This window comes from Haliotis asinina, chromosome 14 (assembly GCF_037392515.1).
Source record: "Haliotis asinina isolate JCU_RB_2024 chromosome 14, JCU_Hal_asi_v2, whole genome shotgun sequence".
Lineage (NCBI taxonomy): Eukaryota > Metazoa > Mollusca > Gastropoda > Lepetellida > Haliotidae > Haliotis > Haliotis asinina.
In genome coordinates this window covers 4399650-4420771 of record NC_090293.1, presented here as the reverse complement: position 1 = coordinate 4420771, position 21122 = coordinate 4399650, and the positions used below count along the sequence as shown (strand labels likewise).

At 42.3% G+C, this 21122-nt stretch overlaps 1 protein-coding gene across 3 annotated transcripts in view; it reads left to right on the top strand.

Annotated features, from left to right (window-relative positions):
* LOC137261299 (serine/threonine-protein kinase 38-like) overlaps positions 1-6362 on the top strand; it is a 71335-nt gene extending 64973 nt beyond the window's left edge. For 2 of the 3 annotated variants that reach the window (XM_067799024.1, XM_067799023.1), the window contains exon 16: positions 7-6362. In XM_067799024.1, the coding sequence (XP_067655125.1) occupies positions 7-137 (131 nt within the window). In that variant the 3' untranslated portion in view covers positions 138-6362. The remainder of the gene's footprint in view (positions 1-6) is intronic. The other variant, XR_010954847.1, reaches the window with a different exon arrangement.
* Positions 6363-21122: the final 14760 nt, after the last annotated feature.

Genomic DNA, 21122 nt, shown 5'->3' with positions numbered 1-21122 from the left:
TTATAGCCACAAACATGACTGCCGAGGGCAGCGAGAAAGACCCTAAATACAAGGATTGGGTGTTCATCAACTACACATTCAAGAGGTTTGAGGGCCTCACACAGCGAGGAGCTCGATCGCCTCTCTCCAAAAGTTAGAGTCTGGTCCTCAGAAGCGGACATGTTGTGCAGGGAGTGGAGAGAGCTTGTGTGATATGTTACATCCTCCTGTAACCTGGCCTGTCTGCCTGCCTACCTGCCTACCTGCCTGCCTACCTGCCAGGAGTCTCTTATGCACTCTGTGTATCCAGAGTATATGGTCCTGTTTTGAGTAGCCCTGGAAGAATGATGTGATTTTGCAAAAAGTTTCTGGTTTCTTTTAGGTGGTCCAGTATGAAAGACGTTTGTGTACGTGTGATCAGTGTTGGTTCTTTGAGTTCATGAATTTCACCTGACTGACTGAAAGAAACATGGTGCAGTACCTAGGAGAATATATTTCAGTTATGAAAACTGAACAGAATTCGAGTGTCCAGTTCATCCTTCAGTCTCATAGAACACCAGGATTTTAGCGAAGGAGAGCAGATGACAGGTCAAGGTCAGGCAGGTCAAAAGTCAGAGTTCACCTCGAGGTGGTTCCTAAAGATGACTTTTGGGGTTCCTGTGAGCCAATCTCTGAGTGGTTTCTGTGTTTGGTTTGATCTTTGGCTCTTGGACAGTTTGTTTGAATGATACCAGTCATCCTAATTGCGATATATTCAGGTATTTGCATGGTTACCATTAGTGTCCACTGGCATCGTATTTATAGCTAGCCCATTGTGCAAAAACGTTTCCTTCTATTTATTTATTACAGTTTTGTTTCCATTTCGTCCCAAGTGAATATTTAAAAGCTTGAAAAAAAAAATCCAGAAAAATTACCAGGGAACTGTTTGTTCTGACATTATGCTGTGAAATTTGTGATTCTTCTGCTCTAGAACACAAAGCTTAAATGGAGTGAATATGTCCATATTATGTTGAGTTATTTAATGTACAACAAAGAGAAAGCCATGCTTGCTTCTCGTGTGTAACAACATTCCAATCTGTGTATATAATCCATGTGATTCAGAACATTGTGAGGAAAGTGTAGTTAGTAGGTGGGTTATAATGTCCGGGTTAGTCTTTCGTAGATATAGTGTTGACCTTTAACAAGCTGTTTGTTACATATGTGTTCTCACTCTGGGATGACAGTGAGAAGTAGTGCTGGTGTTCTGGGCAGAGTTGATGGTACAGGTACAATGCTTTAGACTGATCTTCATTCTAGAAAAAAATGGTAGATGCCATGTTAGGAAATATCTTGAGTCATTTTTATGTCATCATCTACTTTCGAACATTACAAAGCCCACACTAGACTTAACATTAGTCCAAACTGATTGAGTCAGACAAGGTTAAAACGTTTTAGGCCCTGTTATTCTGTCAGTCTACATCAGGAGATAGCTGGACTTTACCGGAGTTAGGTTGTACTGCCAATTTGTTATAAATACAGCAGTTCAGCTGACCATTATTGTGAAGGGTCCTGTTAAAGTGTACCAGTGTGATTGTATTAGCCCAGTAAACATGCAGTGGTATCAATTCTTGCCTCAGATGCCATGCACCTAGAGATGGTTTAAAGTGTTGCTTTCTGGCGACGTTATAAATTTAATGCTGTTAAGTTATAAGCCAGAAATGCTGCAAGCAGTCCGGTGCCAAGTTTATGTCACTGTAGTCATACATAGTCAATGTCGACCAATACAGATATCTTCTAGCTCATACTGATCATAGGCAACATTCATTACACGAGAATCGGTGTTGGGTTGTCCACTCCATCTGGTGATCATGTGACAAAGGACATGCTAACAGAAGAAATGACTTCATTCACCTTGTGGTGAAGTGACCTAGATCAGTACCCACAGATTCTTGAATCATAGGGACATACAAAATCTACATTCCCTTATAAACAGTTCATTTCTGACAGAAAGGAAACTGAAAGGTGTGCAGACATCTTGTAATGTCCGGACAGATTGTATGTCCTGAGTGACTCATTTTGCAGTCATCAGAACTGTGAGAGATCTCATGGACCGGTGCATGGACTGTGGACTTCCCTGAAATAAGTCTGTGTTGTGTTTTAAATCAGCCATGCAGTAAACAGGGAGACAACCCATGCACATCAGTAAACTAACAAATGTGGAGGCTTTTTCATCAGCTGATTATTGTATCTTGTCATATCTTTATGGTGCTGAGAATTCTTAAATAATAAGTATTTTTATTTGATATTTTGGTTTTCTTTCCACAAAATGTTGAAACAGTTTGGATATGAATTAGTATGGATTTGTAAAAACTGGCTTTGTTTAAAAGTTGTATGCCGATTGATGAAGTAAAAGCATCAGGAAATAACAATTTTTCTTTTAACAATTTGCATATTTTGTGGCCTTTACTGTGTACATTCACCATTTCTGTGTCATTGCTGACTGAATGGTGCATCAGTTCCTTTCAGGTATGACGTGAGCTAGGAGCCTGTGATCTCAGACCACTGTCGTTCATAGCCTGTTTGTGCAGACTCTCTAGATTTGTCATAAGGATTCCCAGGCAGCCAGCAGTCCAGCATGCTAATGCACCTCAAACGTAGATGTCTTACTGTCACAGAGATACATGCAGGTTTGTTGGTTGCTTTGTAGGAAACACTGAACTGTTTTGAAACTTAATTACTTGATTGTACGTAAAGGTTCCATGACAGATTTCATAATCTTTTGAAACTTAACTGCAGTGAGGTATTGTGTGATGCGTTTTTCAGCTGGCTTGTTACATGTCTAGCCCAGTGGCAATTTTGTTAATATTTCCTACCTATAAAGTGTTCAGAACTGATTTGTGGGCATCAGCTTGGTGTGTTGTCTATATACTGTATGTGTATGTGTTGATAGCGTCGAGGGGAAGACTGTCCACTTGGGGTGCTCAGCCTCATCTTGCTGGGAAGCCTAGCTTTCTCCAGCATACTGGGATCTGGTGTCACCTATATAGTTGATTATTGTCATCTCTACACTTCGGAATGGTGTCCTCCTTGTTAATGTGGACATTCAGATGTTTTAGGAAGAGCTTGTTTGGGATGCTGCGGTTGTAAGAGGCAATGTGTTAAGTGAAGGAACAGACTGGAAATACTCTGATCTCTTGACGTACCTGCAGTTTCCTTTGATCACTTATGTTAAGTGTGCATGATCTTCAAACAAGTTTCTAGCAGTTCCAAAACAAACAATTGTTATAATTCATGTATGCTTCTCTCCTAAATCTCAAACTCAGATTCAAATTTGATGTGAGGAGGTTACAAATCAACATATATTTATATGAATGTGGAACAGTCTGTAAGAAGACAATGTTTTATTTAAAGAAATACCATGTCAGTTTGATTCTTAATCAGGGCTTGACATTCACCCAAATTCCCAAACAAGACCACAGTACGAGTAAGTTTAAGAAATAACAGATTCTTACTGGTCCTCCCAAGGGACTCTTACAGTTATACTGACAGCCTTAAATATCTGCTAGACCATCAGGATAGTACTTATCAAACTTGCACTGGTCCAGTCAACATTTTACTAGACCCGGACCAGAGGGGTAGGGTGAATGCTGAGCCCTGCTTATGCAAATCTTGCAAAATGTTTTTTGGCATGTTCCTTAATGTGATCCAGTGTTCCCCAAGATGGTTGTATGACTACACATTACCAGTGTCCAGACTTGAGTCTCAGCTGTTGTCAATGAATGATTGTGGTTCACTATTGTGTAGACTGTATAATATTCTACTGATATGTACATAGTGTGTCTAATGAAGTGCTAATCCATTGTGATCAATACTTGTAATAGTCTGGAATGATAACAGTTATGTCTGTTCAGTCAGTGAGTAGATATATGAATCTGTATATCAAATATTCAAATGAAGAGATCCATAATCACACGGTGTATGTTAGCTGAACTGTCTTGTTCAGCAGCTTGGTTGACATTTGCGAGGAATTTTGGCAGTTTTATCAAATTTAGATCCCACCCTTCTCCCATTTTAGTGAGGGTGTTAGTTATATGCCTACCTCATATTTCAAAACATTTCATTTTAACGGGCTCACTGTTCTTAATTTGTGCTGTTATTATAATGATGAAACATTTAAAAGTTTGAGCAGAACATTGAATTATATACGTATAAATATACTATCCCTGCCCCACTCAGTATACACCCGTACCCCCACCCAGTTTTGCTTGGGCTAATTGAAGCTTGGACCATTTCTCCTTTCGTTGAGAAAAATATGCTTAGGCCAAACCTTCACAAGGGTAGTTAAGCACTGCAGTAATATTACATTTTAAAAGTGATAAAGACTTGTGAAATGAATTGATACAGGGGTAGGCATATAATAAGTTGTAGGGTCAGGTGTAATTCTGTATCGCGGGTGATTGTGTCAGCTTAGGTGTTAGATGTGATCAATACAGATTTATGTTTTATTTTAGGATATGAGATTTGCTGAGACATTTTGGACACAATTCCATGTGTTCTCAGATGTACAATATTTTGACAACATTCAAATATCCAGACTGCCAGCATTTTCAAACCAGTCCATGTTTTTTTCTAGGTAGGAGGGTTTTGCCCACAATCGCTGCCTATTACCAGTTTTATTAAATCAAGTACCTTGTGTTACAAGGTGTACTAATGGTTAGGTTAAAAAAATATGAATATTTTCAAAGTGTTAGTAACTTTCAAATACTCTTTTAATATGTTGCACAGTTTTGGCACAGTATTTTTTAAGTACATGACAAGCTTGTATTTTTGTTGTTGAAAATTTGTTGATATCCTATGATTAAGTTATTTCAACATAACGAACGCATCCAACTTGGTTGAAGCTTATTTTTGTTCCAAACCTCATTCTTTGTATACTCCAAATGCTTTTCTTTCATCTGAAAAACAAATTTGAGTCATATCATATTTTGTTTCATAGAAATTCCCCTCCCTTCATTTTTTGTCATGGCATAAGTTTTTATTACATTTATCATGATGTTTCCCCCCTTCTCTTAGAATGAGATTGAAGATATTTCCTCAATGTTCATCAATGCTTTTGTGTATAGTTTTCATTGCCTTTCACAGTTTCAACCTCACATCTTTGAATTATCTTATCAAGCAAATAGAAGTGATTCTTGTTCATTAAGTCCTTGTACTTCATTGGAGTTGTTTTAAAAAGTTTTTCAGTCTTCTATTTTTGTCAGTATAACATTAGAATATGTGGCATGTGGTTTTATGATTGTATGAGTTTATGTGATTTAAGACTCTTTGCAAGTAGGTCTCCAGCTACTCTATCATTGACCAATATTAATGAATATTTTAGAAAGAAGTTTGCATGGAATTGATGTAGAACAACTGATGATCAGTGAATGTTTCAGTGCTTTTCATGACTTATTCAACAGTCTGTTGATTAGTTTTCAAGAAAACTTTGTTTTGATACAACAGCCTTGTTACATAGTTAACTAGCTGGCTAGAGAGACAGATGGTGGTTTTGTTAGGTTCCATTTTGGGATGGCTTGAAACAATTCACATAATAAATGCATTGTCAAGGAATAAATGATACAGATATTCCTACTTCCTGCTTTTCCCTTATGCATGTACAAACAGTTGCAAATCATAGCACCAAATGTAATGAAACCTTTTGAGAACATGTGATTACCAAAATCAATTTGACACATGCAGTATCTTTATCAGGGCACCTGTCATCTTGATTGACCTCCTCAGAAATGTTTTACTTCCTTTTCCAGATACTAATAGGTTTAATTCTTACTTTTCCACATTTTCTGAATGTGCAATTTGAATAACACTTACAGTTATAAATACATTCTTATTTGCTAATGGTAACATAAGGAAGCTAGTCTCCCTTCTTTTTCAATACCTGTTCAAACAAATGTTCTTTCTGAATTAGTGTACTCCATTTTACCTTAGTGTCCTTGCAGTTTAGTAGTCTACTGCACAAATCTATCTTCTATGCTAAAAGTATTTCATTATTGTGTTTTTCGGATTCAGTTTTCCCTTTGACCCCTATTTCATTAATGAAATAGTCCGCAAACAGTAAATACACAGCACCATTCTTAATTCTAAGGGTAGTGCAAATTAGCTAGGGCGAAGGTCTTCCACTTTGTCAATAAAAAGGCTGCTGAAATGATTGGATGAATAGAGTGTTGTCAGAATTGTCCACACACCCTTGTTGGTCAATGTTTACATGAGTAAAGCAAGAGGTTAAAATCACCACTTGCCTTTCTCTCGAGTTTCTCGTCTATGTCAACTTCTGTGATATGCTGACTTCTGAGAAGAAATTGTCTCATGTAAAAATGTCTTCAGCCAATAAAATTGTTATCACGAAATATGGAAGTGTCAGTTTGTTTATGGTGCGAGAGATGTGAAATGGAGATTATAGGTGTGCTTCAAGTAGTCCATTGATGACGCACATGATACATGAGAAGAGCAGGTTTTCTACAGCAGGTCAGCAGCTAACATAAGGTAACACCACACATCGGGACCAAAACATGCTTTACAGAATCAAGTAAACTTGCATAACCAGTAGGCAGGGAAATCACATCGAAAGAGTTCCTAAACTTAGAAAACGTTGGTAGTACGATTTGGTTGTGTTCGTTAGGGGACATAACTCGTGTTGTCTTCAAGTTGTATCTCAAGGAACTCGCCTGATAAGGTTGTGTGTCATCGTAATATATCCCGACATCGTTCATTTCACTAGTCATTGGGACTTATGTCGATCATGATGTAACATGCTTAAAACACCACAGTATCTCACACGTCGTTCATACAGAGAGATCTATTTTGTTACACTAAAGGCATGGTGGTAATAGTTCAGTGGGTATAGCGTTTGTTCGTCACCGCGAAGGTCAGGGTTCGATTCCTGACATGGGTTTACTGTGGGATGACTATTTTTGGTGTCCCCCACCATGATATTGCTGGAATATTGGGGTAAAAACAGCGTATAATTTGAGCATATACTGACACAAGCATTTTCCGGAAAGCGACAGGCCAAGAACAATGAGTGGGAGCGAGACATGAAACGCCCCTACAATCATTCTGTATATGTTTGGTACTGTACTCATAGAACTTCAGATAACTGGTCGATTACGTGCGGAAACAGATTATATTGGGCGCCCAGGCTGTTCAAACCCGGTCTCTCACTTGACATAGTGAAAGCAAACTATTTTGAAAGCCGGAAGTCCTCCTGCAGCCTGTCATCAGTTTTTTCACTGTACTGACCTTCACACGACCAGTCGAGCTCCTATTCCTGCGGTGCTGGACACCATAGGGTGGCGTAATCATGGCGGTACATTCTCGTTGATTCACCCAGACTTGAGCAAACTAGACATAAAAAGCTATCATTAAATGTATAGCGAGCGTTTGCGCGTTAGATACGTTTCGAATACTCAGCCAAGTTCCAACTACACATATGTACAAGATGGATTAATACGTTCAGCTAAGACACAATGCCGACATTACTGATGACCGTTTGGACAGATCTACGAACAACACACGCAAACATATCAGATGACTAGTTTGCCAGGATGTGTTACAACTCATATTTCAGCTCACGCCGAATGTCCGTTAATCGAGATAAAAATCACAATTTATAGTTTAAGTGTGTTTGTGTGTGTTCTTTGTTCGAAGTTGAAAAGGATTGGACACAAGTTATGTAGCTTATTACCACCATCCGCTCCCGTCAGAAACATGAACAGTAATTAATGGACATAAAAATATTATTCATATTCATATTATTCATTAGTCGAAGTCAACATCAAACGGCAGCTGACAAATCTTAGACATTTTAAAAGGAAAGTGTTTGCATCTTCCACTGGAACACGACACTTGCAAGCTTTACAGTCTCATAAATTAACACGAAACGAACATGTTAAGAACTACACGAATGAAACGGTTTAGAATTCTGTCAGGTAAGTATGATTTAAAAGATGATGATGAATGTCTATATTTTGTTGTAGAGGAGACAGTATTCCATAAACTTGTAGAATCATAAATACTAGACTTTTGGAGAACTGAGGTGCGAAATTTAGGAATAGCCAACTCTATCCTGAAATGGTTTCACTAAAAGGTTATTCTCGAAACGTTCGCAGCCCTACGAATTCTTAATTTTGATCGTAGTCATTGTGTTAGGAATGGGCTTAAGCCGTGCGTAGGGCTACGAACGTTTTGAGAGTAGCTTGCCTGTTCCTTATAGTGAGTGAGTATGATTCTACGTCGCTTCAGTAGCAATATTCCAGCAACATCACGGCGGAAGACATCAGAAATGGGCTTCACATTGTGTACCCATGTGGGGAATCGAATCCGGGTCTTCGGCGTGACGAGCGAACGCTTTAACCACTGGGGCATCCCACCGCCCTCCTTTATACACAAAGAAGATTCATACAGTGCCACAGCTTCACTACTGTTCTCGCTGAGACCCCGGGTTCCATTGCCCCACATGGGCACAATATGTGAAGCCCATTTTGTGGTGTATCCAGCTATATGGGATACTGCTGAAAGAAGTGTAAAACTATACTCATTCATTCACTCACTCACTCACTCACTCACTCACTCACTCACTCACTCACTGTAAAACTATACTCATTCACTCACTCACTCCTCACTCACTCACTCACTCACTCACTCACTCCATGGTCTTCAATTGAGGCACAAGAGATTCCTGTGTAGGGAGCCCGATGCGACCGACTGCCTGGAAACTGCCCCATATTCAGCAGCATTAAGATAGACTCCAGTACCATTTCCATAATCTCTTCTTGGTTTCGTAATGTTATGAAATATATGTGCATTCTTATCGAAAGTTGAGTAGCACTGCATGGTGTTACTGGGGCAATCTAGGGTGATATGCCATCTTACATGAACCACAATCACGTGCTTGACTGAAGGATTTACTCGTGGCATGTCTTTCTGAAGAGACCTCAACCTCAGTGCCTGATTTCTGTCATGAGGTCTGTGCCTTCATACGACCCACTACGTAAAGAGGAGAATACACAATATTGTATTTCTACACACGGAAATAGAGGGGATTATATCTCCTCTAGATATTCCGACAGTCATGTACTTTGAAAAGAAAGAATAGACGCGTTTTCTGTCTCCTATTTGTCACACTGAAGGTCTAATTTGGAACTGCAACCTGCGGATAGTGTTGGGCCGATTTCTGGTGTCCTCCGTCGTGATATTTCAAGAATATTGCGAGAAGCGGGGAACCATATTCAATCACTCAGGTCAACTAAAGCTCACGTACATACCAACCCTCCCACTCACAGTTCCGAAAGCTCACACACTTACCTTCCCCTCACTCACTCTCCCAAAACGTTACACACCCACCCGACAACTCACACGCCAAATCATTATCAGAGGGCAGTGACGATCCATGAGGTCACTTGTGCTGAAGAGAGAGAGTATGCTATATTCGTTTGACTGTCGTCACAGATAATGATTTACAAACATTGTGCAGCAAGATAGACAGGTACTCAGTAGTTTTATTGAACTTATACGTCCCCAAATTTATTCGCTGCGCGAGTCAAACAGAGTACTGGATCGGCCAAATGGACTGCCCCAGTAAAATACCACTCTGCTTGTCTACTGGTGTACATCAAAATTGTTTTACTTGCACTTAGTGCTTATTGGTTATCCCGATTATACAGAATTAACATCTATGTTTCCACGTGATCCCGCGAAGACGATTAGCACCAGGGCTGTTCTCTCATTTCAATCGTTCCGGGGTAGGGTAGCCTAGTGGATAAGCGACGCCGAAGACCCGGGTTCGAATCCTAACATGGATATAATGTGGGAAGCCTATTTCTGGTGACACCCGCTGGAATAATGCTGGAATAATCACACGCATACTGCAGAAACACGTGGTGGTCTGAAAATTAGTTTTCAATCACAAGCAGGGGTAAGCAGGTATACACACACAATAAATGTTCGCTACCATCACTTAAGCAACTTGAAAGTCCACCCCTTGTATCAATGCAGACACGCAGTCCTCTTCTAGCAGTAAACGTCAGACGTCGGACAAGGTCACGTTATATGCAGTAGTAAAGCAATTGGTCTTGCAGTTGCTGTCTATTTCGTAGTGGATTATGGCGTTTCCGCACGCGTCTGTGTAGTGCATCCCACATGTGCCCGATCGGAGAAGCTGCCAACGACGAACAAATCGGGGCCCATCGCAATCTGTGACTTGTGTGTTCAGGGGTCAACACCTGTCTTTTGAAGGGTCAGTAGGCTCTGATACCTGCTGCCCGAAGACATCTTGCCACCGTGTATCGATTGACACAACGATCAAGGTAATGCGCCACTGATGACGTTACCGTCAGGTAACGGTGTTGTAACTCGCCGTCCGTCTTGGTGTATCCAGTGTCTGGTTCGTCTGGCCGTGAGGTGCAACCGAAAGTTCTTGCCTTTGGAGGCGAAGGTTCTTGCAACTTCATCCTGTGGCAATCCCATCTGGAGCATACCTATGGCCCTCTCACGTTCAACTGCTGATAGTCGTGACATGTTACTGGTGGTCTTTTTCAAGCATGTCATACCTGTTCGCACACTTACTTTTATGCCCTTAGTGCATGTAAACCTTTGACAAAGGCTCCAAAACATGGCTTATACAATTTAGCACTTCCCGTTTTATTCACGACGTGCAAGTGGATTTCACTGCGAGTGTCAAATTGCCACGTTGGGGCGACATGTGTCAGTGTATAATTTACCTTTCTTTAAAATGTCTTTCTTTAAAATTTGGTTACTTTTGGTTTACTTTCTTTTGCCCGTCAGTTTACCGTACGTCACTTTCTACATTTATAGCCATAATCAGTAATGTGCATCGCGATTCACCAGAGGATGCTATTGGCGCCCAGTCCTGTTCTGTCATGTCAGTGCTATCCGAACGCTCTAACCTGTTATATGTAGGGTGAGTGCTATCCGAACGCTCTAACCTGTTATATGTAGGGCGAGTGCTATCCGAAAGTTCCAGTCTGTTATATGTAGGGCGAGTGCTATCTGAAAGTTCCACTCTGTTATATGTAGGACGAGTGCTATCTGAATGCTCTAACCTGTTATATGTAGGGTGAGTGCTATCCGAACGCTCTAACCTGTTATATGTAGGGTGAGTGCTATCCGAACGCTCTAACCTGTTATATGTTGGGTGAGTGCTATCTGAATGCTCTAACCTGCTATATGTAGGGTGAGTGCTATCCGAACGCTCTAACCTGTTATATGTCGGGTGAGTGCTATCCGAATGCTCTAGCCTGTTATATGTCGGGTGAGTGTTATCCGAAAGTTCCAGTCTGTTATATGTCGGGTGAGTGTTATCCGAAAGTTCCAGTCTGTTATATGTAGGGTGAGTGCTATCCGAAAGTTCCAGTCTGTTATATGTTGGGCGAGTGCTATCTGAATGCTCTAACCTGTTATATGTTGGGTGAGTGCTATCCGAAAGTTCCAGTCTGTTTTATGTAGGGCGAGTGCTTTCCGAACGCTCTAGCCTGTTATATGTAGGGTGAGTGCTATCCGAAAGTTCCAGTCTGTTATATGTAGGGCGAGTGCTATCTGAATGCTCTAACCTGTTATATGTTGGGTGAGTGCTATCCGAAAGTTCCAGTCTGTTTTATGTAGGGCGAGTGCTTTCCGAACGCTCTAACCTGTTATATGTTGGGTGAGTGCTATCCGAAAGTTTCAGTCTGTTATATGTAGGGCGAGTGCTATCCGAAAGTTCCAGTCTGTTATATGGAGAGCGAGTGCTATCCGAAAGTTCCACTCTGTTATTTGTAGGGCGAGTGCTATCCGAAAGTTCCAGTCTGTTTTATGTAGGGCGAGTGCTATCCGAAAGTTCCAGTCTGTTATATGTAGGGCGAGTGCTATCTGAATGCTCTAACCTGTTTTATGTTGGGTGAGTGCTATCTGAAAGTTCCAGTCTGTTATATGTCGGGCGAGTGCTATCCGAACGCTCTAACCTGTTATATGTAGGGTGAGTGCTATCCGAATGCTCTAACCTGTTATATGTAGGGTGAGTGCTATCCGAAAGTTCCAGTCTGTTATATGTAGGGCGAGTGCTATCCGAACGCTCTAACCTGTTACATGTCGGGTGAGTGCTATCTGAACGCTCTAACCTGTTATATGTCGGGTGAGTGCTATCCGAACGCTCTAACCTGTTATATGTCGGGTGAGTGCTATCTGAAAGTTCCAGTCTGTTATATGTAGGGCGAGTGCCATCCGAACGCTCTAACCTGTTATATGTTGGGCGAGTGCTATCCGAAAGTTCCAGTCTGTTATATGTAGGGCGAGTGCCATCCGAACGCTCTAACCTGTTATATGTTGGGTGAGTGCTATCCGAAAATTCCAGTCTGTTTTATGTAGGGTGAGTGCCATCCGAACGCTCTAACCTGTTATATGTAGGGTGAGTGCTATCCGAAAGTTTCAGTCTGTTTTATGTAGGGTGAGTGCTATCCGAACGCTCTAACCTGTTATATGTAGGGTGAGTGCTATCCGAAAGTTTCAGTCTGTTATATGTTGGGTGAGTGCTATCCGAACGCTCTAACCTGTTGTATGTAGGGTGAGTGCTATCCGAAAGTTCCAGTCTGTTATATGTAGGGCGAGTGCTATCTGAATGCTCTAACCTGTTATATGTAGGGCGAGTGCTATCTGAACGCTCTAACCTGTTTTATGTAGGGTGAGTGCTATCTGAACGCTCTAGCCTGTTATATGTAGGGTGAGTGCTATCCGAAAGTTCCAGTCTGTTATATGTAGGGCGAGTGCTATCCGAACGCTCTAACCTGTTATATGTAGGGCGAGTGCTATCCGAAAGTTCCAGTCTGTTATATGTAGGGCGAGTGCTATCCGAACGCTCTAGCCTGCTATATGTAGGGCAAGTGCTATCCGAAAGTTCCAGTCTGTTATATGTTGGGCGAGTGCTATCCGAACGCTCTAACCTGTTATACGTAGGGTGAGTGCTATCTGAACGCTCTACCCTGTTGTATGTAGTGTGAGTGCTATCTGAACGCTCTAACCTGTTATATGTAGGGCGAGTGCTATCTGAACGCTCTAGCCTGTTATATGTAGGGCGAGTGTTATTCGAAAGTTCCAGTCTGTTATATGTTGGGCGAGTGCTATCCGAACGCTCTAATCTGTTATATGTAGGGTGAGTGCTATCTGAACGCTCTAGCCTGTTATATGTAGGGCGAGTGTTATTCGAAAGTTCCAGTCTGTTATATGTAGGGCGAGTGCCATCCGAACGCTCTAACCTGTTGTATGTTGGGTGAGTGCTATCCGAAAGTTCCAGTCTGTTTTATGTAGGGTGAGTGCTATCCGAACGCTCTAACCTGTTATTTGTAGGGTGAGTGCTATCCGAAAGTTTCAGTCTGTTATATGTTGGGCGAGTGCTATCCGAATGCTCTAACCTGTTATATGTAGGGTGAGTGCTATCTGAACGCTCTAGCCTGTTATATGTAGGGCGAGTGTTATTCGAAAGTTCCAGTCTGTTATATGTTGGGCGAGTGCTATCCGAATGCTCCAACCTGTTATATGTAGGGTGAGTGCTATCTGAACGCTCTAGCCTGTTATATGTAGGGTGAGTGCTATCCGAAAGTTCCAGTCTGTTATATGTAGGGCGAGTGCTATCCGAACGCTCTAACCTGTTATATGTAGGGCGAGTGCTATCCGAAAGTTCCAGTCTGTTATATGTAGGGCGAGTGCTATCCGAACGCTCTAACCTGTTATATGTAGGGCAAGTGCTATCCGAACGCTCTAACCTGTAATATGTAGGGCGAGTGCTATCCGACCGCTCTAACCTGTTATATGTAGGGTGAGTGCTATCTGAACGCTCTAACCTGTTATATGTAGGGCGAGTGCTATCTGAACGCTCTAGCCTGTTATATGTAGGGCGAGTGTTATTCGAAAGTTCCAGTCTGTTATATGTTGGGCGAGTGGTATCCGAACGCTCTAACCTGTTATATGTAGGGTGAGTGCTATCTGAACGCTCTAGCCTGTTATATGTAGGGCGAGTGTTATTCGAAAGTTCCAGTCTGTTATATGTTGGGCGAGTGCTATCCGAACGCTCTAACCTGTTATACGTAGGGTGAGTGCTATCTGAACGCTCTAGCCTGTTATATGTAGGGCGAGTGTTATTCGAAAGTTCCAGTCTGTTATATGTTGGGCGAGTGCTATCCGAGCGCTCTAACCTGTTGTATGTAGGGTGAGTGCTATCCGAACGCTCTAACCTGTGCTATGTCGGGCGGGTGCAATCCGAAAGTTCCACCCTGTTATATCTTGGGCGAGTGCTATCCGATTGGATGCAGAGACGATTACACTCTGTCTGAGGAGAAACGCTTACGCTACGTATGCTCTGCATGTCATGTTATAGAAGCGAGAAGTACTGATGAAATCGGGAGGAACGCGCAATACTGGCGTACTGCGGTGGAACGCTGTGGCCACCTGCAGATCGCTGGGTAGTAGATGTTGGATCATGTACTGGCGTACTGCGGTGGAACGCTGTGGCCACCTGCAGATCGCTGGGTAGATGTTAGATCATGTACTGACGTACTGCGGTGGAACGCTGTGGTCACCTGCAGATCGCTGGGTAGTAGATGTTGGATCATGTACTGGCGTACTGCGGTGGAAAGCTGTGGCCACCTGCAGGTCGCTGGGTAGTAGATGTTGGATCATGTACTGACGTACTGCGGTGGAACGCTGTGGCCACCTGCAGGTCGCTGGGTAGTAGATGTTGGATCATGTACTGACGTACTGCGGTGGAACGCTGTGGCCACCTGCAGGTCACTGGGTAGTAGATGTTGGATCATGTACTGGCGTACTGCGGTGGAACGCTGTGGCCACCTGCAGATCGCTGGGTAGTAGATGTTGGATCATGTACTGACGTACTGCGGTGGAACGCTGTGGCCACCTGCAGGTCGCTGGGTAGTAGATGTTGGATCATGTACTGACGTACTGCGGTGGAACGCTGTGGCCACCTGCAGGTCGCTGGGTAGTAGATGTTGGATCATGTACTGGCGTACTGCGGTGGAACGCTGTGGCCACCTGCAGATCGCTGGGTAGATGTTAGATCATGTACTGACGTACTGCGGTGGAACGCTGTGGTCACCTGCAGATCGCTGGGTAGTAGATGTTGGATCATGTACTGGCGTACTGCGGTGGAAAGCTGTGGCCACCTGCAGGTCGCTGGGTAGTAGATGTTGGATCATGTACTGACGTACTGCGGTGGAACGCTGTGGCCACCTGCAGGTCGCTGGGTAGTAGATGTTGGATCATGTACTGGCGTACTGCGGTGGAACGCTGTGGCCACCTGCAGGTCACTGGGTAGTGGGTGATGGATAATTTACTGGCCACCTGCAGGTCGCTGGGTAGTAGATGTTGGATAATGCACTGGCGTACACTAAACGTGATCCTAGGCAATTTGTGAGTAGTATAACTTGACTGTATTCTTGGAATGGATATATACAGGGTTTGAAAATAACCCAAAGACAATCACTTGCTCTTTTTACTTCCCGCTTGACGCAAGTTCATTTCAATCGTAAAATTTAAGTATTCTGACTTACGCAAGGGCTTCTTTTATCGATCTCCTAAATCCAATTGGTATATAACTAGCTGCCCAACTGCACTCTCTTGTAGTGTAGCATTTATTCAGCAACCCGCCGTTAGAAATTGATGATGTTGCAAAATTAGATTTTAGTTAGGTGGATCAAAGCATGAAGCAGAATAACGTCTTAAGCTCAGAACGACGTGAGCGTCTTTTCCAGCAGCGGGCACTTGTCATCGTGTGGTAGATGTATGGTTTACTTTATGCCAGAATACCATCCTCTGTTGTGAAGTCCAAAGAGATGACTCAGGCGTTCTTTGGAGTTGTGCACAACAACATAATAAGCGTGCTTGTTTGCTTGATATTTCAGAATTAGCTTCTTTTGAGAGTTAGACAAAATGCCCAGTAAATGTCACCACCACAGGAGGGAATCTTTGACAGGCTGTTCCGACTCTCGGCAGGTAGATTACCTGTGGCTTTCGTAACGTACTTTATGTACGTTGTCAGCAATCAACCTTAAAATACACATGACAACGTTATACGACATTTTTCATACTGTTCATACACTAAGGAATATATACTGAGGGAAAAAAATAAGGGATCACATGAAAGCATAAATGTTCTCTTTTTGTTTTGTTTGTTGGTCAGACTCGCTATTATCTGTGAAGATCCAGGGAGAATTGTTTTTTTAGCAACACACGCTTGTCGTGAGAGGCGGCCGAAGGGATCAGGTGGTCAGGCTCGCTATTATCTGTGAAGAATTGTTTTTTTCAGCAGTGCACGTTTATCGTAAGAGGCGACTAAACTGATCTGATGGTCAGGCTCGCTGATTTGGTTGGCATATATAATCGGATTGAATCACTGGATTGTCTGGTCCAGGCTCAATTATTAACAGAGGCCAGTCATACCGCTGGAACAGTGCGTCTTCTGTAACAAAATCTATAAATAAACACTGACCAGTAAAATTCACTGGTTTCTTCGATGGTCTGTCATTTGTGTGTATATATGTTGTCAATCTTAAAGTAAGACCTCTGCATAAATGATTTCAAAATCATCAGGATTGACCAAATGGAGTCTCTCTGTTTACAAGCTGAAGACTGACCTGTACTAAGGTGGAAGAGCAATCAATACTGGGTGAGTGGAATGTATTCACATGTGAAATCTCGTGTAGACATAATTTGGGGGCAAATATTTATATATACGCATATTTCTCCCAACAGCTTATTTCACTCATTTTATCCTTTTTATGTCAATATGTACTTATGTTTTGCCTGATAGAATAAACAGATCAAGCAGTTCCCATTCTACATATGACACCGGTCGATTACAGAGCTCAACACTTACTCACAATGCTTTTATATTTGAGAAGAAGAAAACAAAGAAAAACGAAAATGAAATCAATTTTACACAATTTAAAACATTAAAACACGTTTTAAAAATCCAATGAGTAAGCCATGCGATCTATTTACGAGAGCAACAGACATTGTGTTCATTTTTCAGCAATTGTGTTCTCGACACAAAGAAAAACCACAAGTACCTGCCGAAGAATATGTAGTGGTACTTCAGATAATTGTCCCCATTGTGATCGGCAGTTTCAGCGAGGGTAGCAAGCTAACAAAGCTTCAGCTACAAAGACGGATTTTTTATACACTTTCAGATTAAACGAATTCATAAACACATAATTTAGTCGCGTGTTTTATATGTTTCTGAGCAACTCAAAACTACACTATCCATGACCGACAAAAGATACCGGGTAACCCGTATTTTAGAAATTTGAACATGGCTAATATTCATAAAAAATTAATTAACTTCTCATACAATGCCCACCGACTATGAAACATTGGAATCATGGGCTTTAAGACGCATTTCTTTCACGAATCAAGTTTTCCTTGTCTGTCCTCTTTGAGCAGGGGTCAGTTTATTTAAAAGGATCACCAACGTCCGAGAATGGACAAAGAAAGCCATCAGAATTACCCGGCCACGGGTCGCAGATGATTTCTACTTCATTAAACTCGAAGCGTACAGTTTGGTATCAACCCAGGACAGGAAATGCCTCCTACAACTTCTATTCACAGTTTGCAATTTAGAAATTGTGCACATAAATTTAGCCAAAGTGAGGCTTTAATATTTGCGGGGGGTCGATTCGGTCACGTGAGAGTCTTCGCGTGTGGGTTTCTGAAGTGACGAGTGCACGTGCAACACTAGTTTGATGGATATTTCTTTGACCCAGAGTCACTTGTAATGAACTTCCCGATGTGTAATTACTGTTAATGAACAAAAGCTGAACTGGACAGCACGTGCAATGCACGTGCATTCTAAAACAGCAGCCTCAGTTACAGTCGCCAGACAACTAATGACACCGAATCAATGCGCCACCAAGTCAGTGTACGAAAGTCATAAGTGTGTACACGGGAAACCATTGACGTTCAAGTGGAAATCGTTCTGAAATATCCCCCCCCACCCCACCCCCACCCCCACCTGATACATTTTATGACCATGAAAATGATGTGGTAAATTTGCCGCCAGCCATACAAGAAACGGCGAGACTATAACAAGGGCGTCATTTTACAACAATGGCGAATGGATCCCAATAACACATCGACATTCTATCTCATCTTTTTGTGACTCTCACTAAATGTGCAGCGTTCAATAGTAACACAATACTAAGTTAATACCATATTCAAACCTAGACCCACTAATTCACATTAATTTTATAGACGACGGGTGTCCGGCATCCAGCGCCTTTCACCACGGACATCTCCCTATGAAAGTAACACTACCTTTGTCCAGCACTGGCCGTTGTTCGGACAGCCATGTCCGATTGAAGGTTTAAACCCTCCTTATCGAAAATACATCGCACTTGTGTGCAGACAACATAATGTTTTATTTCTTCTGTCAGTGTGTTTGGATATCAACACTCGCGGTAGCTCCAAATGACATGATGGTATAAGGCGGTCACCAAATGTCCTGGTGGGGCGGTCAAGAGGTACCGAGGGATTAAGGCTAACAGTCTTCAAGTGGACATTCAGCTACAGTATTAAACACTGACACAGGGAGGTGACACTTCTCACCTGGTCGCCCCAAGGACACTTTTGTTGTGGTAGGGGTTTCAATCATTCACAAAAGGCTCTACTTTTTGTACTGTTAAACGAGGAGCACGTTCTACGTGTGCACTGGGTGACATTGTTGCAATCAGTGATATATTTACGCTACATACCCGGGGGTGTCAGCACAGTGTCAAACATCTTAAGACTTTGGGCCTCGCTCCAGCATGACACGCCGTCATGACATCCAGCATGACACGCCGTCATAGGACAGGAATACTGTTCAAATCGACCGTTAACCCAAAGCGTCAATCTCCAGTTCAACCCTCGGTATCAGCTATTTAATGCTTTTGAAACTTTGACGACAACAGGGAGTCACAGATGGGTTGACGCGTCGGTAAAATAAAATGTGACTAACGTACAACAATATTTTTATAGTGTTCAATGTAGGCGACGGAGGGTTGACAAGCCATGCGGCACGTGAAGCAGAAATGGACATCAGGAACACATTCTTCACACATTGTACCAAGGATTGGGGTTCGATGCGGCGCAAGGGAGAACGTTCAATGAATGATCGCATTTGGTGCCGAATATTTCAAATTTTCATGTATCCACGTTTAATAATGGTAACCATAGTAACATAGCATATCTTCAGCATTATATGCGAGGGATTGCAGGATTGGGCGGTCTATCTCACAGACGTGTGTTGATACATATGATCATATCTCTACAGTGTAGGTCGGTGCTCATGATGTTAACCATTGGGTTGACTGGTTCAGACTCGATAACTGCAACAGTGGTGGAATACTGAATTTAAAATTCAGCAACCATCCAACAAAAAATTCGTGCATATGAGTTTCAGTGATGTATTTGTTTACCATCGGCGTCTATCATACAACAAACCCTTGCGTGACAGAGTTCCTGCAGAGTTGTACAAAGCGGTACTAAAGCCTATCAAGAAATTATCTGGTCCGATGACATACATACAAGACATGTCTGAACTGACGACAAAGCGTTATGTCCCGTACAAGCACCAGCCTTGCTAAAGGCCTAATACGTGTTCAGTTCCCGGCTGGAGATCGACAAACAGCTTCGTACATATTACGTTGTATGTCTCTGTATCCATTGTATTTCTTTGGGACTATTTCATTTCAATCGGGATTATTAGACCGGTGAACAATTGCTATGCATATCCCATTGATTTTCCATGCATAAAGCATGTTCTGTTTGAGAGCAATAAATACACAATGCTCCTACTGGCATGTACAGATCAATGGAACATCGATATACCTTGTTAGTTATCTGCAGTTACTGTATTGGGCCATGAATACTTTATAAAACACAAAACCAATAAATAACATCTTGACAATGAGCGTACTTTGAATGAATGCATTATGCACATGTCAATAAATCCATGCATAATGTAAATTCTGTTACCAGAGATCTGCTGGATCCCCTGCTGGAACCACTGACCTCGCCATAATCGTGGGTCTCGAACGGTTCCAACAAACACAGATGGGTCTCGAACGGTTCCAACAAACACAGATGGGTCTCGAACGGTTCCAACAAACACATATGGGTCTCGAACGGTTCCAACAAACACAGATGGGTCTCCAACAGCTCCAACAAACACGCCATACCGTTGGAACAATTTCCCCGAGGCGTTCAAAATGCGGGTGGTAGGGTATCCCAGAAGTATAGCCGTTGGCTCGTCGCAGAAGACCCCAGTTCTGTCTCCCGCGAGTGCGTTCAGTATGTGAAACCAATTTCTGGTGTCCCCGATCTGATATTGCTGGAATATTGCTAAAGGCGGGGTAAATCCATGCTCACTCACTCACACACTCACCCACCGGTCCACCCACTCACTCACAGCCGTGAGACCCTTCATCATGCCGGGTTCCTCTATCATTAATAGGTTTTATCCACCAGTATGAACCAAAGGCGTCTCGTACCAATCCTGTGCTCCTTGGTGTCATCGAAGTGGAGTGTGTCCTTGGTTACTTCGGGCTTTCTTCCCACATTTAGCAGAGCGCATCATAACAAAAGAAGTGCTGTGAAATACGTTAAATATCAAATATCAGCTCAAAATGTATAGGAAATATCACTTAACTGCCCAAGTGGTATGCCATTCAAATATTGCAAACGCACAGAGAATACATTAACGCATAACCGAGCTAAACACCGCTTTTCATCGATTCAACTGATTCTAAAGCCATGTCTTCAATGGAAAAAATGTACCTCCAGGGGCTGCCGAGAACAACTGTCACATAGACGTGTATATACTAATACAATTACCAAGTGACGACGTCCCGTGGGGTTGTGTAAGTTGTATGCTTGTAGACAGAGTTTGGTCATCATCGATACCTCAAAAGATCCTTTCTTCAGTTATATGTTGTTATTCGATTAGTTATCCAAACAAATTCTTTAAACATTTGTGAACGTGTTTCAGAGCAGAGACAACACGTCGACTTTTCCTCTGAACTTAACGTAATTCCGCTGCTAGCGAGTCCCCGGAACGGTTTCTTCTGAAG